The sequence below is a fragment of the Electrophorus electricus genome, chromosome 15 (genome assembly GCF_041902795.1).
Source record: "Electrophorus electricus isolate QZ-2024a chromosome 15, ASM4190279v1, whole genome shotgun sequence".
Lineage (NCBI taxonomy): Eukaryota > Metazoa > Chordata > Actinopteri > Gymnotiformes > Gymnotidae > Electrophorus > Electrophorus electricus.
The window spans coordinates 7,357,561-7,385,340 of NC_137511.1; the positions used below are offsets into that span (position 1 = coordinate 7,357,561).

General features: G+C 44.2%; 1 protein-coding gene and 1 long non-coding RNA gene across 16 annotated transcripts in view; one reads left to right on the top strand and one right to left on the bottom strand.

Moving 5' to 3' along the window:
• The window catches only part of rbfox3a (RNA binding fox-1 homolog 3a), a 296,448-nt gene that overhangs the window by 263,671 nt on the left and 4,997 nt on the right, over positions 1-27,780 (top strand). For 8 of the 14 annotated variants that reach the window (XM_081698291.1, XM_081698293.1, XM_035533347.2 and 5 more), the window contains 10 exons: positions 1-147; positions 5,502-5,555; positions 7,024-7,116; positions 8,503-8,563; positions 9,348-9,401; positions 14,782-14,914; positions 15,477-15,516; positions 18,067-18,131; positions 20,171-20,249; positions 22,238-27,780. In XM_081698291.1, the coding sequence (XP_081554417.1) occupies positions 1-147; positions 5,502-5,555; positions 7,024-7,116; positions 8,503-8,563; positions 9,348-9,401; positions 14,782-14,914; positions 15,477-15,516; positions 18,067-18,131; positions 20,171-20,249; positions 22,238-22,282 (771 nt within the window). In that variant the 3' untranslated portion in view covers positions 22,283-27,780. Of the gene's footprint in view, positions 148-5,501; positions 5,556-7,023; positions 7,117-8,502; positions 8,564-9,347; positions 9,402-14,781; positions 14,915-15,476; positions 15,517-18,066; positions 18,136-20,170; positions 20,250-22,237 lie in introns of those variants that run through there. The other 6 variants (XM_035533349.2, XM_035533352.2, XM_081698294.1 and 3 more) reach the window with 6 other exon arrangements.
• On the bottom strand, positions 117-22,529 carry LOC113579419 (uncharacterized). Of its 2 annotated transcripts, XR_014117346.1 has the most exons (7): positions 22,460-22,529; positions 13,444-13,622; positions 12,588-12,861; positions 10,302-10,416; positions 9,866-9,995; positions 358-432; positions 117-192 (listed from the first exon to the last, which is right to left on the bottom strand). It is a non-coding gene; the product is annotated as an uncharacterized LOC113579419 (long non-coding RNA). The 2 variants fall into 2 exon arrangements; XR_014117347.1 differs by lacking the exons at positions 117-192; positions 358-432; positions 9,866-9,995; positions 10,302-10,416 and adding an exon at positions 11,665-12,117.

Here is a 27,780-nt window from a genome sequence, read left to right on the forward strand (position 1 = left end):
CAGGCGGATGAGGTGGCACAGACAGAGGGCTCCCAGCAGCTCCAGCTCCAGCCCTCGGACTCATCGGAGAAGCAGCAGCCCAAGCGGTTACACGTCTCCAACATTCCCTTCCGCTTCCGAGACCCGGACCTCCGGCAAATGTTCGGGGTAAGTGCCATGCACCTCGGCGAAGGACCGGTGGGGTAGTTCGGCCTGGTGGAGACATGCCGCAAAGGCCACAATGTGCCGCAAAGTCTTGAAAGGGTTTTTAAAAATACATATTTCCCAAATGGGTGGAAGTCACTGGTAAGTCACTGGTTTCGGATCCAGCTTTTACGTTTTTCCTGCACATTGTAGGTACGTAGGCTTACTACTCACGGGTTTTTTTTCTCTTCACATGTAGACATTGTGTCATGAGCAGAGAAATCCTGCACGGTACTTGATCCAAATGATCTGCAGAAACAGGAAGGTGTCAGTCAGTACAAACCCGGTTGGAACACGAACTATTCATTTAAAAGTGAGAATGCAGTGGCTCGACGGCATTTGGAAGTTTTACAAGCTTTTATGCGCCCACATCACCTAAAACACACAGCATGCACAGCAGAAATATATTTACAGTTGTGCTAATATTTCCCTATTGTGGTTTAAGACTGAGAGAGATAAGATACAGTAAGCAGTTGTGTACTTTCATACCCATAACAGTTACATCTGTCTCCCTAAGACAAGGAGAGATGTAGAACTCCAGAACGCTTTGAATTAGCAGCACCATGCAACAGGCCCCAGCTAAACGCTTCACTCTGGCAGCTTGTTACTGGAAGCAACAAACAAAACCAGGAGGAGGGAAGACCCCCCCCAAAAAAAAAAAAAACATGGTTGTTGGTCTTAGCTTGTTAAGAGCTAGAGTCAGTGTTTACTGAAGGCCCAGCGTAGGCGACACTGGTGTTTAATCTGATGAAGAGCTGTGGCTGCAGTGTGAGAGCAGAGCCTGGAGAACATCTGTTCCCTCGCCTCTTTGTTCTCCCCGAGAGCGGCGCTCCGCTCACGCCCCTCCACCCTCCCTCCACTCCGCCTCCACTCCGTCTCCACTCTACCCAGCACTGATGTGATGAGCTGGGTGCTGGGGAGAGCTCCCACCAGTGGAGACCTCTCAGGGTGCTTAAAAAGTGAGGGTTGTATCCTCATTAGGTGTTCGTTTGCTGACAGCTCGCTTGTGAGTGCGCGCGTATGGCGTGCGTGTGTGTGTGTGTGCGTGTGTGTGCGTGTGCGTGTGTGTGTGTGTGTGTGCTCACACACTAGTGTGTGTTTATGTTTGTGTGTTTGTAAGAGGCTGTTGCAACTCTTGCTATGAAATCTTGCAGGGACCCAAGGGCACAATTATTGCATGTCATAGGCAGACTAGTGGGAGTGGATGAGATGGACAAGCTTGGTAAATCTCTGGAATCCTGCACACTGAACACTGAAGCCAGGAAGCTGAGAGAGTTTGGGTAGGCCAGTGGGCAGGACTGACAGCAGCACAGCTGTGTGGAGCTCAGCCTACAGATACCTCAAATCCTCCCAAAAAACTCAGCCAGACCTTCATCGAACTCTCTCCTGACTCGCAGTCCAAGTGACTGGCCTGAATTTTGAATTCGATTCATGCCCTGTTGTTTAGAATTTTGTATAAAAAAAATATGGACAGAATAATGTATATGGACAGAAAATGAACAGAATAATGGCTATATCGATTGCAAAACAGGGTTGTTTAAGTTTCAACATTAAACTTACCTGGACGTCCTCTCACATAATGGTGTTAGTGCCACTTTTCCATTTCTAATCCGATTAGCTGTAAACAAGACTTCAGAAACTGTATCTGGGAAATGAGTGTAATATCAGCCCCACCTTCAGCCCTGTGCTCTGTCTAGACCTCTGTTTTAATCCACATATTTTATTCCACTTTTGGGCAGTCTTTAATCAAACTGTGAGCCAACTTCAATTTGCTAGAAGGGACCACTGGGCATCCAACACTAGCCCATCAAAGCCTTAAAAACACACATTCATCTCAACTTAGGTCTTAAACATGTGCTTTAGTGAGGATATTGCACATTTGATTTTTTTTCTTCATCCAAGAGGGATGAAAATTCAATTTAGAATGGCTGATTCTCAGACCTCGAATTTGATGACTCTATTTCCACATTTGAGTACATTGGCATGGGACATAGTCAAACAAAGAATGAAAATTAAACAAGCTTCATTACCCAACCTTATTTGAGCTTAATTTTATAATTAGAAAAAGACTTCCAAAGCAATTACACCAATGAGTATGAGGGCTTAATGTTGGTGAATAAAATGGGGTTTAAAGCACCACCTTGGTGATTCCACACAGGAGCCGCCGGAACGTGATTGAAATGTCAGATTCCCCACGCCGACCCTCCAGCAATACCCCAGCTCCACGCGTCCGGCATCTAAGGAGTTTTTATTAAGCTGTATCTGCTCAGCCAATGAAGACGGCCACCAACCGCACTCATGAAGCGCTGCCACGAAAATAACAAAATGGGCTCGGGGTTGGACCTTTAAGTAATTCCTAATGACTGCAAGCCCAATTAAGACACCGACACTCCAGAGCCTAGGTGATGGCAGCTTCCTCCCAGTGGACATCCAGATGTTTGGGCCTTGATCCAATTGTCACCCACCAAAGACCATGCCGGGCTTCGCCTGCAGTCTTCAGAGCCTGATAAGGAGATAGGATCTGCATGGTGTCTGCAAGTTATTAAAGGGTCTCCATAATGAGTTTATAATGATGTCTGCTTGTTTCTAATCACTAAGTAGCTTTGTGGACTCCGAGTGCTCGAGATTGTTTTAATGTCGGATTTGTACATCGATGGCTTGTTTTTATAAGGCAACTTGCCCAGGTTTCACAGCGGCGTTTTTTTGGCAATTTACACCAAACAGCATGACTGGAATGGTTTGCAGACTCCTGCAATATGACAAGAGCCCACAGGCCTTGCGGCCAGCCCCCATTGATTCCTGCTTCTCCTGTGCTCTTATTAAATCTCCTCACTGTTGGGTGATTGTGGATGCTAAAGCCCACTGTGCCTGCCGTGTTATGGGAGCTCTCTCCCAGTGGTGTGTGGGAGCTACGAGAGATGACTTTCACTGGGAAATATTTCTGCAGCTCGCTAAGCTCATTAGGGTGGGTTAAAACCATTAGCGTCCACAGACTTTGTTTAGAGTGACTTGTCTGCGGTCATGAGCGGCTTCACACTGAGAAGCAAATGGACATGCTCGATGCTGGCTCTGGTGGGGGGGGGGGGGGGGGCATTGTGAAACAGGGAAAAAAAAGCTCCTTGATTTGAACAAATGGAGGGATTTGTGTCAAGTAGCAGCTGTTTGAGTTTGGCTCTGAAATTTCAATTGGGCCAAGGAAAATTGGTTTGGAGGAGCTAGTGGGGAAGGCCCGGGATTCTGCTGCCAGCCAAGACGAACAGAAACTGGCCCTTTCACCAGTCAACTGGCTTTTCTCACTCAGCACATGCATAGTCAGTTAAGATTAGAGCCATGCTCTTTGTTGACAGAGACAAAACCCGCTGCTCATCTCAAACACAGATGCGCGCGTGCACGCACACACACACACACACACACACACACACACACATCCGCGCACACATCCAAATTCTATGCTGGCTTCTCCCCACGGCTGGATGGATAAAAGGCAGCTCTTCTTAACCTTATTAGTGACCCGGGCCTGCGATCAATCCCATTGAGCCGCCCAGTGCCTGGAAGGCCCATATCTTCCCTATTGTGCTGAAATGAAGCCGACGCGGCCTGCTTGACAGGGTAATTAGTTTTAATGAAATAATACGGCCATTGTAGACAGCAATTAAAACCCGCCTTCATTCCGCCCATTAGAGGAACTTAAGGTTTCGCTTTCATTCTGCAGTGTCCCGTAATGATCTGCAAAGCAGGCCCTGGTAAATGGAGTGCCTAGGCCCACTCACCCCCTGGGGGCCTCAGGCAGCATGGCTGCCTGCCTGTCGCCTCCTCTCCCCAGTGACCAGCAAACCGAAGGGGAAGAAAGGAAGGACAAGCATCTTCCGCTCGCCCGTGCCGGTTACCTGCTGCCGCTTCCCAGGGCATGGCAGCAAGCAGCGTTCCCCTCCTCCACTGCTTGCCGAGTCCTGCCTTAGTTGTGAGCCCGAGCTCTTCAGTCGTCTGCCCCTTCTCTCCTTTGTCCTGACTAGAATGTTCCGGAGCTTTGCGTTCAGATTCCTCCCTCCTGCAATGGGGTGAACTTGCCTGGACACATTTGTTGGTTTATTGGTACAGAGCTGCTTGATTTGAGACCTGGCAGTGCAGATCCCTAAGCAAGGCTTCCGATTAGCATAAGGCTAGCTGGGTTAACGCAGAGTGGCCGGTTCTGCTTCCAGAGCCAGAGACCTTTATCAGCCATGATGTCTGTGGCATCTCCCCTGCATTTCACATTCAGGGCCCACGCAGAGATTCTCTGCTACGCATCTCTATGCATGGGACTTCACGGCAAGGCTACACTTCTTCGGGCCAGCATGGTTTGGAGCCAAAGGTCAGCTTTGGAGGGAAGTTTGGGCCCCTTCTTCTAGACGGCTGCCAGGCCCAAACTCAAAATCCAAGAGCCAGCGCCGAAACAAACTCCCAGCCCATGCCCTGTCTACAAAGGAATGGTCAGCACTTGCTGGCTAATGCTAATTAGCAAATAAAAAAAGAAGTATTGGGCATTTCAGGGACACGAGAATGACGATCAGATAAAGATGTGGAATGGAGTGCAAATGGTTGGAAAATAATAAGCAATATGACAGGTAATTACGGGGGTGGCATTCATCATGGCAATAATAAACAAATACATGCTTTATCATCGGCTATGATGGCCGCTCTACGTCCAATTATCCTTTTTTTAATTGAGAGGGGGTGTTGGGTGTTAAGTCATGCCAGAAATACGCTCTCCTGTGCCTTGGGTGGGTACTTTATCAGCCAAAAACACTACACAAAATAACAAGCCGCTGTCTGTCATTATGAGCATCGGTGCGTGCGCACCAAGGCGGTGCTCTTTAAGTGATCTTTCAAAAAAAAAAATTTCCTCCATCAGCAGAGTAGCCTGTTCACTGCCTCCCCAGCACACACACACACACACACACACACACACACACACACACACACACACACACACACACACACACGAGGCCAGCCATATCAGCCAGCTCCGTTTAGCACATCTGAATGGCTGGATTTCTGTTTGCCTGTGTAATTTTAGTCCATACCAGAGTGATTTTTTTTTTTTTCCCAGAGCCTCTCCAGCGTGGGAGCAGCGCCCATAGTGCAGTGGGAATTCTATTTTAGTTAGCTATGCAATCAAGTGCTCAAGTTTCCTGACAAAGTGCAAAAGAGATGAGTTCTAATTACTTCGTCCTCTCTCCCTGTTTCCCTCCCGCTCTTTCTCTCTCCCATGTCTCCACCCCCTCCTGCCCCTCCCCAACCCCCATCCCCCCCCCCCCTTTCTCCTCTTCTTTCCGCAGCAATTTGGGAAAATTTTAGATGTGGAAATTATTTTTAACGAGCGGGGCTCTAAGGTAAGTGAGCTGGAAGAGTAGCTCTTTGTCACTTCGTCCCTCTCTCGCCTCCCAGGTCCCACGTCCCCTTCATGAGCCGAGTAATTACAGCTCTCGCGCGACAGCCACAAAGTGACACACATGTCTGACGCACACACGCGCGCAAGCGCGCGCGAGCGCTGTGCCAAGACACACTCCCTGAAAGGTAGCAGCGCACACAGACAACTGAGTGGTTTCAGCTCAGTTAGTGTCAACTCACCCAGTTATAATTCAATGAAGTGAACGTCTGACCAGCGCGTAGTGGTTCTCCTTTTAGAGCTGTCATACAGTGATATAAACTGACTTGTCTGTTCACGTCTCGGAAGTCTTATGCATTAGCTGTTCGAGATATTTAAAAGCACTCTTCCAGATAGTCGCTTGCATTGCAGCTCTTACAGGACTCATTTCCCAGAGGAGAGTTTCTCTTACCTGGGTATCCTACTACTCAGCTAGTGAATAAGGAGGAAAGAGAGCTTCCACTCTTTAGCCATCTAAGCTAATTATTTCAGCGAATTGAAGGAGATGGCGGCAAAAAAAACCCCAACGAGTCAGAACATGGTAGCGTGAAATGTCAAAAGGATTAATTTTGCTCAAAATTTTTGTGTTTTAGACTTTTTTTCCCCCATCCCTCTTTCTCATGTCCGCTGGCCCGGGGACGCCTGGGCTTTAATTTATGGCAGGCATGGAGCAGAAGATCCTCTGTGTGCATATGAGATCATGTGGGCAGCCACCCGCTCCCCATGCATTATCTCCCAAAGCAATTACCAGGCCATACTTGCACAGTGTATATGAGCTAAAAGACTGAAGCGTGTTCCGCGCACTTGTTTGCTGTGCATATCTAATAGGCAGTGCCGGATATGGTGTTTGGGCTGTGCCTGGCCATAATTCACGTCTGACAGCACCCGAGGGGGGAAGATGAAGAGGACTCTTCCCAGAGAGAGCGCACGTGTGCAGGGTTATACAGGGTGCATGTAGCACAGCAATGCTCGGACCCGTTATGCAGTATAGAATTCATCACCTAAACCAATATTAATGATGGGCAAATCAAAGTAATATTAGCATATTTGCTCAAGTGCACATGGCCATGTAGAGAAGGCTAATTCACAGGCCACTGGTGATCATTCATAACGCATATTTTTAATATAAACATGCAAGCTAAAGGTTTTCTCGACACCTTACTCTGTAATCTATGTTATTGTATGTGTCTGTGGTTTATTAGGGTGCACAATGCCATAGCTGCTGGTGGTTACACTTCTGCAGAGCTCTCACTCTAATAGTTGAGATTTTAGCTGTTGACTAATATGCTTTACAAGTGTCCCTCTCTAAACTCTGCTTACCGTGTGCACTTTTTCCTTTCTCTCTCTCTCTCCCCCTTTGATTTCTTCCCTTCTTTCTTTCTTTCCCATTTCTTTCACGCCTGTCCTTTTCGGCCAACTCACGTCACACCTAGGGTTTCGGTTTTGTAACTTTTGAAACAAGCGCAGATGCAGACCGCGCACGGGAGAAACTAAACGGTACAATCGTAGAGGGACGCAAAATCGAGGTGCTCGTCTGCTTCCTAATCTCAACCCCAGTCTGCCTGCTTCTTCCTCCGCCTGTGCTCTGCTGATGCTGCGCCCGATGTCTTCCCACTCACTTGCATGTTCCATGCATGTATGTGTACTTTGAATCAGTCATCTGTTTATTTGCGGTGCTAGAGCACAAAGGAGTACATTTATGGCTGCAGTTGCAGTGTATGGTCTGTGTACATATGTACATAGCATACACTGTCATGTATTGTCATGTCATTTCTTTTTTCCAAGAGATCCAATGTATGGACTCTTACGGTATCTTACTAGTGTGTGGCCCCAGTAATGAATTTGAATGTATGTCTGCTAACAAGAGTGTCTGTGATCAGATCAGAGAACTGTTTGATATGTACGCGCCATAAATGGACTCAGGCTTGATTTTGCTAGCCTTGATGTATATGTGTAAGTCTGTGTGAGGGGGGTGTTTGAACATTGCTTGCAAAACATGTATGTTCACTCCACAGTTTTGTTCTGCCCCTGAAAATATATTTTAATTAAGCAGATCTCAGGAAGTCAAAGTCTTGCCAACACTGCTTTAAATTTGACTTGTTTATCTATAACACACAAGGGTTTATTTCTCTTCTTATGGGCCACCCTCTAAGGCATATATAGCTCTCTCTCTCTCTCTCTCTCTCTCTCTCTCTCTCTCTCTCTCTCTCTCTCTCTCTCACTCTCTCTCTCTCTCTCTCTCTCTCTCACGCTCTCTCTCATTCACTCAAGTTCTCCCTTTCCACAAGGCTATTAAGATTTTCCATAGGGCAATTAAGATAATTCACATAATGTACAAACAATACCAAGGCCTATATATCAAGGGAGAGTCGAGGCCAGTTGTTTCCTAAAGCTAAATGACCTCTGGTGGTCGTGTGGAAAGGAAAGCTATTAACGCTAATTAACATGAGGGTGAAATACTAACATGGTTCCTGTTGCCAGTGGCCATGTTTGAATTCCCCTAGAAGTCCCCTCCTCCATGAGTAGCTCTCCCGCTCACTCAGTCTCATCCTGGGAGCCGAGTTCACCCATGTGGCTGTTTCTGCCTGAGCTGTAGCTGACTGCTCATGAAGTCTCAGCCTCAGGGATATAAAGTCTGAGAGTCTGCAACTGTCTAGACAATTATTGTCTACATTTGCAGAGTGGAGTCTTAAGGAGACACCCTCAGCCGTGCTCGTGGGGACTTCTGATAGATTCTGAGTTCTGATAATTTGATATTCTGTGTCATTACCTGGTGAACTAGATGGCCCGTCTGCCCGAATGAATTTGAATGAATTGCATATGCGCACAGTAGCAGTTAAAGGTGCATTTTGTTAGCAACTAAGATGCATAATTGCTCTCTGATGTTACAGTGTTGATTGTGTTTCGTGCAGGTAAACAATGCCACAGCAAGAGTAATGACAAACAAAAAAGTGGCTAACCCCTACACAAATGGTAAGTGCTTTTCATTCATCAGGCTGGAGGCATTTTTCTGAACAATCTAGAAAAAGTGCCTTTGGGCTCACACGTATGCCGCCCACACACCGGGCCGCTGTCCCGTTTATGAGTGTAGGTTAGTGTGCCTCCTCCACCTTCACGGCCACCCCTCCCATCAAATGTAGCTGGCGCTACTATCCCGAACAAGCCCTACAGAAAAGCTGGAGGTCAGTTTACACACAGTGTGCATGTGGTGCGCCTCACTGAGGCTCAGTGCTCTAGACTTCATGGAGGCGAGTGAGATGCAGAATGAAAGGGATGCAGACCCCCCCACCCCAGCACTGCTCTAGTCAGCCAATGAAAACAGAGAGAAGAGGCCATTTTACAGTCCTCATCCATCATTGACAGTGCACTGCACTCACTCCTCTCTCTATTTCTCTCTCTCCCTTGCCTTTCGTTCCCCCTCATTCTGAAGCTCTTGACTAGCCTCCTCCAAAGCTCTCCCTAACTTAATGTTGACTTCAATATTCTTCAGTTATATCGCTTCATCTCTTCTCCTCCTGTTTCCGCTGGCTTTTTCTACCTTTATTCCTTTATCTTGTCCTCTGTTACAAACCCATATATCTTCTGCCTCTTTTTTTGAGAATTAGCCCTGACTGCTTTCTTGACCCCATTCAGAGTTCATCTAAGAAGAAAGTTCTCTGGAAATCAACACTTGCTTGGTTAAGCGTTAAGAACTAAGGTTTTCTAATGGATTGCTCATTAAGATCTAATTGTGTCTTCTTTCATGTGTTCTGTTTAGGCTGGAAGCTGAACCCAGTGGTGGGAGCTGTCTATGGTCCTGAATTTTATGCAGGTAAACTATGTTAGGGATTCCCTGCAAAGCCCTGACCTGAAATCTCTGCAACGTACGATGCTGCGACCACAAATCCTTTAAAATAGTAGGCTTGTTCCTCTCTGTAATATGCAGTGTGTGTACATTTACCTTGTTCTCTGTTCATAAAACCCAAGCTGGAAAAGCTTGTGAAGGCAGTTTTTGTTTGGTACCATAGAAGCCTTTTTTTTTGGTCTTTTTACAACACCAGCATACACTTTTATTTAATGTTTCTTAGATGTTTTAAGAGTCAAGTCAGGTGGCACTTGAGGTTTGTTTTGTTTTGGTTTGGGTTTGGGGTTTTTTTTGAGTAGCCTTAAAGCACAGCTGATCCCACAGCGCGCTACCTGCCGTTGGTCTAATTTTACCAAGGTACAGGCAGTTGTCGTGCTGTTTATTTTTAAAGCAACAGAGATGTCCGGGATGTTCGCTTACTCACTAAATACCTGCCTAGAAGAAAGTGGGTGCCACGCTGTTTCCGTACAGGAGAAGGCCTTTCGCTGGTTTAGTTGGGTGTTGACGATCTGTGCTGTTTTTCTCCTTTGTTGCTTCATGTTTGTTGGAGGCTTGGCCCCCCTAATGAGGGGTAAATGGTATTATTTCATTTGGGCTGAGCACATCGCACCACTTTAACTGCCTGCCTTTTTGCTCATTAGACTAAAATCTGTTCGTTCCAGGACCCCTAAATAACCGTCGGTGACCGAAAGCAGTCATTTATCATTTTCATTTCACTCCATCTCCCTCCCCCAGCCCACGCAACCTCTTTCCTTGCCTTCCTCCACCCTTCTTAGTCCACATTCCGCTGTCTTCTCTGGTTCAACTTAACACTCCTGCACAATCAGTGCACATCATCATTCCAGGAAGTCCCACTCCCACACTCACCTGCGTATTCATATGGTGTTCACTATAGTCTGCGTGCATTGCCGGGACGGGGTCGCTCAACATGTGTGTAAAATACCACTCGCATATGGCGTACATAAACCGAGTCGTAAGTTCCCTGCAACATTTGAAAACATGGACACAACATGACAAAAACATTTGCAAAACATACAGAAGTGCAAACTTTCCCTCCACTCCGACGTACCCTCGCGCATATGCGCAACTGCACGCTCGCACGGATGGACTCTCCCACATGGACAAGCTTCTCGAAACATCCCATCATATCAGATTTACCGTGGTCCACCACTTGAGCGCCTTGGCTCAGGGAGCCAGCGTGTTTGATTTATTGGATGCTAATTTTTCACGTCGTCTTAACACGCCACTAAAGTTTGCCAAGCCTAAACGACACCATATGCCTCCCTGGCTCCCCAGGGACAGCAGCGGAGAGACTACGGAATGGAAATAAGCTATAGATTTCCTTGACTAAATAGGGAATCTTCCAGAATAGCCTGGTCGCAGGTCCAAAATCGCCCTCCTCCTCTCCACCCCTCCTGGCTCCTTCTCCTCTTGCTGCCTTTTTATAAAAAAGAAGGTGCTCCATGTATTTCTGGTGGAATAATTATGGCTACATTTAATATATTTTGGGGGATGGGGGGTTGAAATCGGATGTAAAGGTGATTAATCACTGTTTATCAGTCCTAGTTTCTGTGCGGGAGATCAGCGAAATTGGGCTCCATAAATCGTACGGTGCTGACAGCGCACTCTGTCTCCATTCGTCCTGCCGCTACAGGTTTATTGTCCTCAAATCCCATTCAGGAGAATGACGGATGGGGGCCGCCGACTGCCTGCTTTTAACCTCTTGCGGGGAAGTCGGGCTTCTCCCCCCCACAGCCAGCCCGTCCCTACACCCCCCCACCATGTCGCGCTCATTCCTCTCCACCCCTCTCTTCTCTTCTCATCAACCACCCCCCTCCCACATCCACGGATCCAAACCTGTTGTCTTTGTCTTTTTCACTGCCTTCTCTCTCTCTCTCTCTCTATCTCCCTCTCTCTCTCCAGCCTCTCTATTTACGCCTGCATCTCCTCGTTATTCTGATATTCTGAGAGACTGGTCTCTCTGTGAGTCGCTCTCATCCTCACAGCCTCTCTGCTCCTCTCAGCCTAAGTCTGAGTGGATAGAGAGGCTAAATCAGAGGCTGGGGGCTGAGCCCGTGACCCCTGCTTGAGGAACTTAATTGTGTAATCTAGGGCTCTTTTCTCTTCAGCCTGACAGCCTGCGCTGGGTGCACATGCATGAAGGACATTGGGAGAAATGTAATATTGATTGATTGACTGTGTCCTCGGCCAATGTATTCAGCGCTTGGCAGCATGTTGAGCCAAAGGCAACAAATAAGATTAAAATGCAAAGTAGATGGGAGAGAAATATTAATAGGGCAGTTTTTTGTTGTTGTTTTTAAATAGATGCTAAAACATTTGCAAGTGGGAAGGATGACATATGTTTGACTCTTAGCCATGTCCAGCTGATCCAACTTCACAAAGGCACCGTCAGGAGTTATTAATTTGTCATATTATATTGTTATTACTTTATAATATCACACAATAGCTTTTGTGTGTGTGTGTGTGTGTGTGTGTGTGTGTATCATTCAGCCATATCAGTTACAAATTAGTTGGTATAAATCAGTCCTTTAAAATATATCTGTAGCAGAATTCAAGAAGCTTTATTTTGAAGGTGGATTCAGTACAGGAACGATGCAGGCACCTCAAGTTTGGTTATCAGCCTTCAGCCAGAGCTAACTCATGGAGGATGAAGCAGATGAAGCTTTGATGACAATGAAGCAAATGAAGAATTTAGTCAAGAACAATCTCCTTTTTAAACAACATCCAGGCATTGTTTTTATTCTTGAAGCTTCTTATTCTAAAGCAGTTGCATATGAGGTATTAGTCAGTATATGCACATGTGTAGTTTTGCTGTTGCATGGGCTTTATGTGGTGTTATAACTGGCCACAGTGATTTATGGGATATTATTGAATCAGTGCAGCATGTACACCCATAGCTCATTATGATATTACATTTATGTACGTCATAGCGCACATAATGCACACGGAAAGTCAAAGGCAAAATAAGGGTGGTGCATATGAAGGGAATTCTGGATAAATTGACCATAGCCAGACATATATCACAGACTGCTGCTGTTTGCCATATTAACACTGGCGTCCATAGCTTAGGAGGGACAAATTAAAATGTCAACAGCTCCACTCTATATCAAAACGAAAGAGCAAACTCCTTACCTTCTGCCATCTGTCTTTCTTTCACATCAGATGAAAGGCCACAGCACACCTCCCCACACTGGCGTTCTGCTCTTTGTCTCTCTCTTCTTTTATTTGATGGGCTAGTTGTGAGCAATTCTTGGCATCATTAGCTCCAGAGTTGAGATTTAGGTGGTGAGAGATCACGTCCGCCTGGCTAGGTGGCCGCGTAGCTGCACTTTCCGTCGGAGGGTTTGGAAAAGCTTCCAGGTAGAACATAGCGCCAGGTGTTCACGAGGTAAACACTCCAGAAAAACTGTCATGGAAGAGTTGTGAAAATTATAATAAATATTAAAAGTAGATACAGGAATAGATGTAAAGTAAGATTTATCGTTGCTTTCAGAAGCTGCTGCTTAAAACAGATTTAGTTAATGAACCACAAAGAGCTATTAAGTTTCTCAGCAGTGTTGTTCAGACAAGGCTGCTTTGGCAGAAGTAAAGTAAGAAGCATTTTAATCATATCTACTCTGGGCTACATGCTTGATATCAAAGGTTAGTGGCTTCTGTTCGTGCTAGAGATCTGCTCTGCTAAACTCATGTACGATTAAAAAATCTCTTAATGCAAACTCCTGAATATCACTGCCCAGAAGCAGCAGACTAGCCAATCAATGGAAGTCTATGGACTTGCATTGCTCCCATCTTAATTATAAGACAAAATCAATTAAGTGTTTAAATGTGGCTCCACAGTATATACATCTTTGTAATATGAATTATTGACTGATATTAACTTCTTAAACTCAAGCTTATCATTTTGTTATTAATGTCGACACGTTATTTAGTAAGTACTTTGAATTATTTAGTAACTACATTGAAACTAATATGAAATGTATGTAATTACATGAACATGGAGTCCGGCACTAGCGGCGGGTATTTGGCATGTAAGGGGTTAAGCAGTTCTAGCTTGTGCCAGTCCGTCTCCTCCTTTCTTCGGCCGTTCTCGGTTCGGTCCTTGTGAATCTTCAGTAGATGTTGATGATGAATGAGTGGAGGTTTAAAAGGGAGACCGGGTGACTGGATCTGGGAAATAATTGACAAGGCCCTCAGGGACAGAGGGGCGAGCACGGTGGAGTTGTTGGTGCATAAATGAGACAGAGCTGTACCGGCTGCCCTGTCATGAAGTGCTCGGTTTGCCCAGTACTGTGGGTAATTATGACCCCGCCCTTGGTGCGTGAAGGCCACACTTGCTGATAGCTGAAGGTTAAAGAAACACTCAGAGTGGAAGTCATTTTCTCTTTTGTCAGTCTCTCTCATCTCTCTTTTTATTCATTGTTTAATTCATTGTCTTTATTTTTTATTCATCGCTTTTTTATTTTGTCTCATCTCTTTTCTGTTTAGAAACATTTCAATGCTTTTCACATCCATCCATCATTTTCTTTGATTATTCGTCTCTCTTTTCCAGGCATTTCAGTGTGTTATTCATTTGCTATACGTAATTGTGTGTCTTTCTATCTCTTTGTCTTTCTCTCACTCTTTCTCTCACATACATAATCAAGCATGCATATTCTTCCTCTCTCTCTCTCTCTCTCTCTCTCTCTCTCTCTCTCTCTCTCTCTCGCACATTTCTCCCGTGTTGACCCGGGTGCGTCCTGCTGCTGGCTGCCCAGGCCCCAGCGGTGATGGTGTGAGTGTAGAGGGGGCAGAGGAGAGGATGAGGGATGGTGTCGAGCTGTGACTGCACCATCTCCAAACAATGTGCCCCATCTGCTCTCTCTGCCTTGCGGGCCAACCCATTGTGCTTCACCTACAACAGCCTACCACCACTCCTGCCTTGCACACACACCACCCGAGCTGGAAAGCAGCCAAACACACGCACATGCACATGCACACCCCACACACACACACACACACACACACACACACACACATACGCCCAGCGTCTCAGAGGCATCCTTATACAGCGGTGCCTTTCAGTCTCCTTCCTGCAGTCATCCAGCGTGCTGCTTAATGCAGTTTATTTTGTATTAAGTGTATGGAAATGTCAGTCTGCACAGACTTCGGGTGACCTGGATAATGACCCTTGATCCGCTCTGCTGTCTGAATGGTTAAGCATAGTTTTCATCAACAGGAATGTTGTATCAACATGGAACAATAGTTGGCATGAGGGATTTGATGTCTTGCTATGGATGTAAGACATTCTGAAGACATTCCGGTCTCTTCTCTTCTCGTCTCCCTCTAGTGACGGGCTTCCCATACCCAGCCACAGGGGCAACAGTGGCATACAGGGGTGCCCACCTGAGGGGCCGGGGTCGTGCAGTCTACAACACGTTTCGCGCTGCACCCCCACCCCCGCCCATCCCTGCTTACGGAGCGTAAGTTAGCCCAACGCCCTCTACATATACACGACATTACACCCGCATTTTATTTGGGGGTTAGCCACCTGCAGTATTTCCCTCAGACGAAGGCCTTTCTATGATTGCTATAATTCAGTTATTATCACACCCTGAGCTAACTTTAGTACTAGCGTTTCTGTCGGAGATAATCGAAACCCCATTCCGAGCTACAGACACAATGCCGTTAACTTGAATTGCCCTGATACGAACAATTAAATTGATTTGTGTCACAGTACAATGATGAACTGAACCACAAAGTCCTACTGGCACACCAGCCCTCTAAGAGAGCAGAGGCTATCAGGAAACAACGGGGATTTCCTAACAGAGCATAAAATTACTCTTCGATATGAAACCAGCCATCGTTTCTCATTTGTTCAGCCGTTCCTTAGTCTAGAGTGCATTATTTTGTCTGGTGAATGAACACCTATGTTAGCTACGTGATTTTTTTTTCCCCTTCTATTTCTATAGAAGAAGCACCTGTACAACTGCCCTGCATTGATTTGAGCTGTGCTATTTTTGTTTGTGTGTTTTTTCTTCTCAGTGTGGTTTACCAAGATGGCTTCTACGGTGCCGAGATCTACGTAAGTGCATTTCCTTTCCCTTTTTAGCTGCTGCTTGTTGTCCTGTGTAAGCAGAATGAAAGAAAAGACTGGAAACCCATGCGCAGAGTGCCTATGACTGCAGCCTCTAGCCTCCACCCTGCCTGATGAGGACAGGTCCCTGGCGAGCCTGGCAAAGACTACAGCCTTACGGAGCACGGCTCCACACCTCTGCCCCCCTCTTATCTCCACGCTCCGTCCAGACAGCTGGTGCTGAATCTTTCATAAGGCCAGGGTCAAGTCAGGTCGGCCCACGCAGCTCCACCGAGGACCCAGGACCATCCGTTTGTGGCCACCCCAGAGCCATGCGAACGTCCTCTGTACACGCCATCCCACACCGCTGTGACATGTGGAGCGCATGCAGGGCTGAAGCTCCTCTGACATTTCCCCATTTTTAGAACACGACTCCGGTTGTTTCAGCGAAGGTGTATTTTAATGGCACATATGGGCCGGGGGTGAACTGAAATGAACTCCCCCATAGTTTTGGCTCCAGACTCTTCTGCGTTCCCCCGGTTGCCAGTGCTGATTGATTCCCCTGTAAGAGAGAGCCATATCATGCTGGATGAGTTGGCTGCATGAGTGTTTTTGTTTTGATTGGTGCAGCACCGTTTTTTTTTTTTTTTTATCTACTTCTCTCGGCTCATATTAAAATGTAGCCAAAAGTACTCACATTGCAAGCCAGCCCCATGCCCAGGCAGTATTATTTCTGACAGGGTGTCAGAAGGTATTAGACAGTCAGGTGATCAGAGGGAGAGAGAGCATGCCTCCCTTCCCAGGATTATGTCACTAGAGGAAGAATGGAAATGAATTCAACTTTCAGATCTGAAAGGGGGCAAACCAGCCAAGACACAGAAGTGGTGCCCGTGCCTGTGTGTTGTGTTTGGAGTCAAGGCTGCATAAGCGAAACTGTGCTCATTTTAATGTGAGCTTCATGGTCAGGTGTAAAGCATGGATGGTAAACAGAGCGCCATCCTGTAGCTACAGCCCTGAACCCAACCCCTCACACTGTGTTCTGACGAGTTCTTTTTAGACCTCCAAGAATCCTTCTCTGAGGATCTCCCAGATGAGCTCAACTTTGAAGTCAAAAACTTTTACAGAACCTGAGAGGGTAAAGTGCTGTATGCCAGAAGTTTAAAATTGAGCATCTTTGATAGCACTGGGGTGGTGAGAAAGCGGGAGAAGCACTCAACTTCCATACAATCTATACAGAACGCTTACAGTGACCCAACTCCTCCCTCTCCCAAGTTCTGTAGCAGCTTAACATTTGATCTTAGCAGAGTACTATTGGACATTAATACACAGCTGAAAAATGAATGAGAGCATGTATGATTTAGTGTGCAGTCTTGTGTCTGAGGGAATCCATAGCCGGGCACACTGTGTGCCGTTGCCACTGGTCGATGCAGGAGAAATTTCGCAGAGGAAAAAAAAACAAAAAACAGATGAAACACAAGAGCAGAGCTGTTCCATTCAAATGGGCAACTTAGATAAACACTTTGCCAACCACAGATGCGTTCTCCCAGTGAGAGATTTGTCCGTTCACTGTCCTTAACGGACAGGCGTATTTGCATTGTGTTTGTCCCCAAAGCATGTCCTCCAAACCTGATTATGGGCAAACACCATCCGGAATGCTGATCCACTTTGGTGGCTAATGATATTTGATGCTGCTTACAGCATACCTATTAATAGCAGATGTATGTGGAGCAATTAATGGCTTTGTCAGATGTCATCTAATGCTTATACAAGCAATATTTAGCGTCTGCCGTGCTTTGGCTTCTGCGGAGAGCATTTCCTGCGTCAGGACAGTTCCCCCGGGCATCTCGCCCGAGGATGCGTATTGGCCAGCCACATTAATTAAAAGGCCCTCCAATAGCCTCAGCCAAAGCTTCCATTTGGTTTGTTCACAGTAAGCAAGCATTGACTTGCTTTAAATGTTTATACCAGTTTCCCACTTAAAATGCTGGTCGATAGTCACCCAGCGTTGCCATTACGATTGATCGGATTGATGCAGCGCAGACAGCAGGTAGAGCTGCCACTACTGCGCCCAGAGTAGATGGGCAAACGCTCTCCTCCACTTCCCTACTGTGCCTTGCCAAGTTAGCCATGTGTGCCCTTATTAAGGTCAATAGGACTAATTCAGTTAAACTCTCTTTTAACTAGATAAACCCTGGTAATGACTCACCAAAGGGTAATATCCCACGAACTTTACTGATTTATTGCTGTATGCATTCAAACATTAGTGTGTCCTATGGCCTCAGTGATGGCTCCTGAACTGAATAGAACGCACCTTTGTTTCACGTGCATGCAGATGCATATGTTCTGTTTGCTATTGTCTCTTCCTCACGTTCAGCACCTATGAGTCATACTTTATAGTTAGTAAGAGGGTTGTGCATGTGCATGACACACTCATTTTCTTAATGCTGTCTTAGTTCTAGAAGTGCTAGCTCAGGGTTGGAGCATGTTTTCAATGCAGTGATACAGAGCTATTTCCTTGTGTTTCAGTGCCTAATGTTTTTTGCTTCATTTGATGTGCAGGGTGGCTATGCAGCGTACAGGTATGCCCAGCCAGCCGCAGCAGCTGCAGCAGCTTACAGTGACAGGTAAGAGTCTCACAGCGCCCTCTCTGTCCTGGAGTGAGATTGCTTCCATTTGCTGTGCTCAGTTTTTTCTTTTCTATTTGTAAATGGTATTGTTCTATTGATGCATCATACACTTCTTTTCTCCTTGTATACATTAATACTTTAACAAATAAATCATTCACACAAACTCATTTGATAACATGTAACATTCTGATTCACTAAAATATTTGAGTGTGGACTGCCTCGTGCTCTGTTACTGAACCTGAATGAATCACCTTGTTGTAACAAGGTGTGTTAAGGCCTTGTGTTAAGGCCTCTTAAACATGATACTGATGTCTGAGCTATGTCTGTGCACTTGCACCTAAGTGATCTTACCTCTCTGAGCCTTGGCCACTTATCTCAGCCCTCGGGGGCCACGTACACTCGTTTGAGGGGGCGGAGGGTGTTTGAGGAGCAGGGTGGGTGCTGGGTTGTCAGTAATTTATCTGGGACCTGTGGGGACCCTGTCAGGTTGGATCAGGGTTTAATCTGGGCGAGATTGAGGGTGTCAGTGGCGATAAGGCCCAGCCCTGCCTGCTAGCCTGAAGAGCGCTGATAATGGAAGATTTATCAGAACCAGCGGCGATCTCCATCAGAGCAGGTGAAGAGACTGACATGCTGCTGCAGTGATTTCAGCAGCCCTTCTCCTACTCCTCCCACTCTGTTTGTTCTCTCCCCACCCCCTGTGTCTCTTTCTTTCCCAGAACAAGGGTTTTTTTCCTTCTACTCTTGCCGGCATCCTCCCTTCCCTGTTAAACAGGGCTCCTTTACTTATTTAACACGTTATGTAAGAGGAGAACGGTTAATGGATTCACAGTATAAGAGTGCACCTCACCGGCTGACTTTGAGTGAAATAATTTCTTCACTTAGTTCACGATCATAATTAACACGTCCCTGCTAGGTCATTTGATGTCTGAGACGCTTTGCAGAGGAGTGTCCATGTGTTCAGAGCGACAGGGTCCACACTGAAGCTCATGGCCTGGGGATTCCCAGGCGAGCTCCTCAGAACGGGCTCCGAATACGTCTGTCGCAAGCAGCCCAAATCGCCTCTGCTCAGCTTTCTCATTCTCTCATGCTGGCCTGACCTTTGATGTTGTAATAATCCCGGATGACAAAAACCTGGTCAGATCCGATAGTATTTCCATGTGTAATAGCCGTGTCTGGGCAGAGGATTTCCCCCTCTCGCCTTTTTTCTCCTCCTGCGGGCCGTGCTCTTAGCCGGGGCTTGCACTGCCTTATCTGCTTCCCACAGGCCCTCATTTGCAAGTGTGTGTTTGGAGAAAAAGTAAACAAATGAAGAAAGGAAGTGTTGGGAGTAAATAAATAAATAACTGAACAAGTGAGGCCCATCTTGGAGGAATTAGTTCCAATCCGCCAACAATGAAAAGAGTGGGAGAAACAGCCACCCCCAGTGCAAGCTGGGTAAACAAGGGAAGGGCAAAGGAGCATGGACAGAATGAAGAGAACCTTATGCATGTGCACACACACACACAGACACAAACACACACACTCACACACACACACACAGACACAAACACACACACTCACACACACACACACACACACACACACTGAGACACACAGATATGCCTTAAGCACACTGATTCATTCTCTTGCCAGCCCATCGCTGTCCTTTTCATTCAGTGGGTCTGTTGTCTTTAAATTCCTATTTCTCTTGGTAATCCTTGTGATTCTCCCTCTGCACTGCTCTTCTTGCTGGCTCTCCCTCCATACCAAGGGTTTTTTTTTTTCTCAATGCATTTGCCCCTCTCAGATCAATATAACATTTACAACATCTTCAAAAAGATAAAATGCTCACTACTTTTACACCTAAACAGCAATGACTGAGCACAAATCACTTTTCCCACACTCTTGCCGTTATGCCATACATTTATAGTGAGCCGACAATTGCGTTTTCATCACAGGGGGAGATATAGAAAGGGATAATGGAACTATTGGAAATGAACAGACGCTGGCCGGCCTCAGTAGTTCAATCTTTCCCTGTCTCTGTCTGTGTGCAGCTATGGCAGAGTCTATGCAACAGCGGACCCCTACCACCACACGATCGGTCCCACAGCCACATACAGCGTGGGCACCATGGTAAGTTCCCCACGTAACACAGCAGGAAGCTCCAGTCTTTATAACCCAGACACAAGCAATCCCAACTTCATCCACAGGTCACCATTCAGGTGTCATTCTAGAGCCTCCAACAAGAAATAAAAGAGAAGCAATCTGAATTTGGCAAAGTGGTTAGAGATAGTGAGCACTCCACTGGCCTAAAGTTCAATTAGATCGTATGTTGAGAGGTATGACGTTGGGGTGATTGTGGATTCCTTGTTTTGTGACTACAAACGCTGCTTGCGATCCTGACCAAAAGTTACAATTACTTTAGTGCAGCTCTTCTCCCCAACTATGCTTCAGTTTGTCTAGGTTAATTGAACATTGGATCCCCTTTTGACCCAGTAAATGAAAGGGGATGTTCTGTCTCATAGTCGCTGTTAAACTGAAACTTTATTACTTCGGTCTGATAAGACCATTCAAACAAACCATTTTCCTTTCCATATGAGCACACTTAAATTGTTGTGGGGATAGTTGTTCTGTTAATGTTTGTTTTTAGCTAGCTTTTGCAGCTAACATCAAAGATGAAAAATCGAAACCTCCTATCTGCACAAAAAAAAAAAAAGAACTATATGATTTGTTTGGGGTTTTTCGCCTTATTTTTTACGGTTGTGGGTAGGGACTTTTGCAAAGATTAACGACCATCAAGCGCGTGCAGCAGCGTGCCGAGGGAGATTAAAGAAGAGCGAGAGATAGAGAACAAGAAAGACGAAAAAAGATTCCATCGCATCCGCCTCCCCCTGCCCAGGAGGCTTATTGGACAAACACTCTGCCTAAGACAAATGGCTGGAATTTACCAAGCCGACATGCGTGTGATTCTCAAAATAGTATTATTCCCCAGTGCAGCTGCTAGCTAAAAGCTTTCATTAATTAATACCATTTTTCCCTCTTCATTTACTTAATTAAAACTGTGGCCTGTGTTGTTTTTTTCCTTCCTTCTTCCTCATCTTTTTTCAAATTTTTCCTACCTTTCTCATGACCAAAAATTGCCAATCTAAGACACACAAATCTATTTAGTTGTCCTTGAGCAGTACCTTTCTTTGAACCTTGGGAGTTTCCACAGCTCTGACTAGTGCATGGGGCAAACTGGTAGCGGCTTAAGGACACACAATGGGCACCACCACTGCATCTGCTTCTGCTGCAAGTGAAATGAATAGAATGTAATCATATTTGATCATCAGATCCCAAGTAAAAAAAAAAAAGTAATTCTGTAATGAGTCCCTCAGAGGGTGGAGCAAGTTCGTTTCGCTTGCTTTCTGAGAGAACGGAATTCACGCCACGTTTAAGGCGTGTGCATTTGATGGCAAGCTGGTTTCAGAGAAGCTGGAGATGGAGCCTTTGAAGTTTTTTTGCACTGGCCAGAGCAGCAAGACACTCCAGCTAAAAAGGAGTAAAAAAGGGATTAATATAGGATGTCTCTGGTCAAATGAACCTGAGGACATGACTGACTGCCCTCTGGGTAAGACGGCTATATTGAGGCTTTTAAAAAAAAATCTCTCTCTCATATTCTCTGTCTTTGAAGAGAGTTGCTAGGCGAAGATAAAGTTTTCTAATTACATTTAAGCAGTTATGAGCCATTTGGCGCTTTTGGAAATCTCCCAAAAAAAATCCTAACGTCGTGTGTGTTAGCAGAGAATGTCCTGTGGACTGTTAGAACAGATAGAGTGGCCAGCCTTAGTCGCTACCCAGTTGAACCTTAAGAATAAGCTTCAGTGTTGACTTTACTCCTACAATGTTTAGATACTTTCACACACAAATGAACAGTTAGTAGAAATTCGGCACCTTACTTGATAATTAAATTCTGAGGCTTTTGTTGTGTCACCGTGGAATTTACTCTGCTAAGCAAACATCATTTGGTTGGGTAAAAAAAAGGAAGAAGAAAGAGAAGAAAATTCTAGAAAAAAATAGAATTTAAAGAATCTACTTTACACTGATTGGAACCTTTTTGTTTTTCATCTTTGATGTTGCAGGCTAGCCTATACAGAGGAGGGTACAGTCGCTTCACTCCGTACTAAAGACAGAAAACCGATCCCCAGACAAAACAAAAAGCAAACAAAATCAAACAGCTCACCTCCTCCTCCCCTGGAAAACTAAATAGAACAAAATGCTTCCAGGTTACCACCGACCCTACCTTGAACACTCTTTCAAGTTGTTGACATTTCAGTCCAAAGTCAAACTTCAAAACTTCTTACCATGTGTGTGTTTTTCGCATGACGTACTCTGATGTTTCTGTCACCGCTGTATTGATTTGGAGTCTGTTTTGTTTGTATGGAAATGTGTGGTCCAAGATGGGAGGAGCTGAATGACAGCTTGAGGGGAGGAGAGGTGCTGTCCAATGAGCTTTCTCATTTGGTCTGGGCTTGGATTTATGAGCCAAAACTCTGATTTCTATTGGAAGCGAGCGGAAGGGGAGGGCTATGCAGTGAATGACTTGCTGAATGACAGTACATGTGCATTGGCAGTCAGGCCAGAAACACAAGCACACACACAAACACACACACACACTACTGTCATTTCACTGAAACTAAAAAGAAGTGTGTGCTCCTGCCTGACAGAATTACGAAACTGCTCTTCTTGAAAAAAATATTAATACATTTTTGTTTTCTTTTCCTTTTTTCTTTTCTTTTTTGAAAGGCCGTACCAGACCAGTGTTGGACTTTTCTGAAGGAGCTTTGAGGGGAGCTAAAAATACTGAGAGAAGGCTTTGTTTCCGCAGCTCGAGCTCGTCCTTATGGAAGCTCGGCTGGACCCCTGCTAAATACAGCAGATCCTTTCTAATATTTCCCTTTCTGTTGGACATTAAAATGCTCATTGACACAGCCCTCTCCTCACCTTGATGTTCTCATGTCTGTCTTTAAACTGACTCTTCATTCATACCGAAGGAATGTATTATGACAAAGTCCTGACTATGTGGTTGTTAATGTATATAGTTTTGGTGTGACAGAGCTCCTGTCAAGAGTTAATTTTGTGCTTGGTAGTATTCCATTGCTACAGAATATCATAATACTTCAGCTCAGAAAAAAAGTCAAATATATATATATATATATATATATATATATATATATATATATATATATATATATTTCCCATTAATTTACAGTTTAAAGCAAAACCACAATAACAGTAGCTTTGATGAACACTAAATGACACATCTTTAAAGACTGAAAAGATCCTTACATTACAGACATTTTATTGAGATCCAGCATTACCTCTCCCTGTTGCAGGCGAACAGTATAACAGAAGAAATATAAACTTTGACATGATTCTATTGACCATACCCAAACTGAATAAAGCCACACATACAGTATAAAATTTTCTTTCTCTTAGGAGACCAGAGCTCTTATATTCATGATCAAGTATCCTAAGTTTAATTCCAGCTATTATCTCCAGCTCTTATATCATTCTATAAATAAACACAATGTATTAATATGAAAAGGTAGCGTGGCTTCCCCTCTCCATGGTCTGTTGCACCCTCTAGCTGATGACAGTGAAAGCAGAGCAACTTGCTTCCACTGTGGTGAAATATGCAGTGACATTGTGTTTAAATAGTGGGTGCGTTCTTCTTCCTAAAGGTCACTTCTGCAATGAAATGCAGAAGTACAATACAGAGATAAGCACCAAGTAAAATGAGAAACAAGGATCCTTTTCTGTCCTGCAAGATACTACAGATTATGCTGATATGAAGAGTGAGAGGCTTTTCATACAGGTACAAGTGCAGAATGGCTGTGGAGTTACTTGTTAAGTGCCTGGTCTGTCCCACCAATTTATATATTTCCAGAACATAATTAACTAGCCAAAAACATATAGGGGTTTCAAAACCCTTATTATACAGCAAAGATTTAGGAGTTCTTGTAAAGAGGATGGGAGATGGGAGCAGGGCAAAAAAAATCAATCGAACCTTACCCGTAACTCCTCTCAGGTAAGATGCATGTCACTTAACAATGCCACAGTGAACCTATATAAACAATTCAAGTCACAAGATGAAATTACCCATCTTGGTGGGGAGGGGGGGCTTGTTACTCTAGTGTTCACTTGCTGTCTCCTTCCCATGAGCATTTATGTTTTCACACACGTGCCCTATAAACATGGGCATGTTCTAGTGTTCTAGCATAGTAATGCATGTGAACCACGCAGTTTTCTCTCACAAACGAGCTCGCTAAGGTGAGAGACTCTCCCTCAAGGTGACATTATCCTGAGTCCCAGTGCTTTGTAGAAGGCATGTGATAAGATGTGCTGGGCCTTCAGAGAACATATGAAGAAAGAGTACGCGGGAGATAGAGAGAGAGGGAGAGAGAGCGCAAGAGGGAGATAGAAGGAGAGAAAGAGAATTCGGGAGAAAGAGTGGGAGAAGCCAATAATCCTCTCTGTGAAATAGGGCCTCTCTCGTTTCCGAGTTGCTCAGGGCGTTGATCATGTCCCCGAGGCTCAGAAGCAGCTCCCATACCCATACGCTGACACACACGCTGCCCAGTAAAGAGCTGCCTGCTCTTCTCGAATGGAATCGAAAAGGAGGAGTTATAGAAGAAAGAGAGAAAAGAGTTGGGATGGAGAGGCAGCATCCAAAGGCAATTTACTTCACAGATTAAAGATAGCACCATTGAGTCAATAACCACTGATCTCATTTGAAGATACACTAGGCTTACTCTGCTCATGGTACTGCCGTCTCCTCATTCTATTACCATAGCAGTTGTGGCTCCAGACACACCATTCTCCTGCGTGTCTGAAATCGCATGCAGCCCATTGTAAAACAGAGATTGGGTGCCGTGCTCTTCCCCCTTTGAAGAAGAAATCTCCCATACAACATAATATTTCACTTAAATAAGTATCCTCTCACCATCCTCTCTGGGCCTCATCTTCCTCTGTTGGGGAGGAAAAACCTTGTGTATTAATAATAAAGGAAATATTATTTGCTGCTGTACTAAGACCTGCTTTTAGTTCTGAGATGCTGGTCAAATTCTTTGTAGAGATGAGTATTTTAGGGTGTTCCACATAATTAAAAGTTAATTTCCATTAGGTCGTTCGGTTCTAGTTTTACAGCGACCAAATCACTTGAATTATTTTAATTTTTTATCTTAATTTTAATCTGTCTTAGACATAATAATAGAGCATTAACAAGTACACTCTCAACAAAATATCAAGGTTTAGAATTTCAGAATCCTCACACATTACCCAAAGAAACTACTACAAGTGAAATGAGGCCCTCTGGAAAAGGAGCTAAAACCCAAAGCCAAAACACCCACCCACCCCACCATCCAGCCTGCTGCTGCATGACCTCGTCTGTCTTTTACATGGTTGTCTTCAGTTTCTATTTTGCTTTCTAATAGAAAAACTGCTTTTTGGACGGTAGCTCAACATACGGTGCCTCCAATCTGAAAATGTGGCTATCCGTTATCAGATAACCAAGCTTCACAACCTTAAAGCTTATTCTCTGTGGGAATGGAATACTAGGCTAGCACATCCGATAGGACTGCTAACATTGCTGTAAATAACATTTAGATATGTTCCACGTCTATGCTTGCACTTTATCTGTTCTTAACAATGTTTTTTTTTATTATCCATTTATGTAAATATCTGTTTTTCTAACAATAAGGTGTTGATCCTAGATAGATGAAATTGTATACATGTGTGGAATAATAGATGTATTAGCATATTTAAGAAATCACAACTCTACAGTAGTGCTTGAAATCTTAAAGGGCAAAGCAGACAATGAAATCTTCATTTTTTAAAAATACACTATAATGCTAAGGATACTCCATGGTAATTTTTATATAACTAGATAAAAGGCATTAAATCACATTACTTTATACTTTTTCCGAAGAGAAGGGGAAGCGATTATGTTTAGATGTGTTTGAGTAATAACCCTGTGCAGTGTATTTGGGCTGTATAAACGTGTGCATATGATATTTCCAGATAACTAGGAGGTATTTAAACTCCCCTCTGGCATTATTATCATTTTCCTTTCAATAAGAGACACAGTTTTAAATGACTCTTCCTTCCCTTTACCATGTAACAGAAAATAATTATTAATACTTAATAAATATTCATATCAATACAAATGCATCTTTTGAAAGAGAAGAGTGAGCATTTAGTTTTATGCTTTTTAAAAAACATTTGTTGATTTCTATGTGTTCAGTTATCTGCTGAATAAACTTCTGTTGTCTGTTACGCTGTGCAGCTGCAGATCCTACTGACGCATCTATGCAGAAATGAGAAAACCTTCATTTTGATTCAAGTGGTTCTTACTAAAGCCATTCCAAATTTAGATGCATTATACATATTACAAAAATTAATCATACTGTATTATTACTCTATTATAACTCAATTAGCTATTTGTGTGATTCCAGCATGTAGAGGACGAGGCTAAACAGGGCTGAAAAGCAGAGGAGTGCAGAGAAGGCAGTTTGCTGGCTTCGAAATGAATGTGTAAGCTTGCAGATCGACATGATGGAACTCTTCCTTTTGCATGGATGCTGCAGTCTGCCATTAAAAGATTGGGCATTTAATTGGCTCTGGTAATTCAGTCATTTGTAAGATGGCACCATGGGCCATGGGCCAGTACAAAGTGGTAGTATATTCTGTCTATTGGATTTTTATTTATTTATTTTTATTTTTTTTAATGGCAAAACTTTTCAAATAGCTGCAGAGTTAGATTTCTCTGGAAGACTTCTGTCAGTACAGTAGGTGTATTAAATGTCAGTTACAGATGTCTGGGATACATAGTGCAGTGATTATTAGCATCTTCCAGGTAAAGAAAGCAAACAACTGGCACTCGCCCCTCCCACCATACTGATTCGGTCGGTAACAGGCTCAAAGGTATTTATCAGGGCAGAGTTTATGTTAACAGCTTATTTATGCAAAAAAAGCATCAAAATAAGCAATACATAATCCCGAATAGAAACTAAAACTTCAACTCAGCAAAAAGTAACCTTTTTCCCTACCTCTTGACCTCCTCCAGATCAGGAGAAAAAATAAGCTAAATATCCTTTAATGTACTGTTACAAGGGGTACGTGCACTGTATTGCTAACCCTGTATTGCTACTACATGCTAGGCTATATTATAAACAAACTTCTGCCTCAGTTATGAAATTACGGAGTCATTTAGAATGAAGTCCCTTCTGTCTCATTTCAACATGCAGTTTTCTTCTGTCAGGGGATTTTTAGGAAATGTTTTTAAAAATAAGCAAAAATGTACCTTTTGTGCATATACTATACATAGATATACTGTATGTGCACATAGATTACAAATCCTCTTTTATATGTATAATCTATCACCTTTACTGTAGTCCTAAATGTGTATTTGTTGTTCAGATCATGTGCAATGTGTGCTGCGTGCTTTTCAGTTTTTCTGAATCATACCGTGTGCTGAAATCATTGAAATTCACTGGTATTAACAGCTCAGTTATACATTTATCATGGACTCTATCATTTCTGTAGTTATAGTTCTGTACAGTATATAAAGACAAAGATTTAATCAATTTTTGTGTCTAAATAAAAGGGAGTTATAACATGTTAA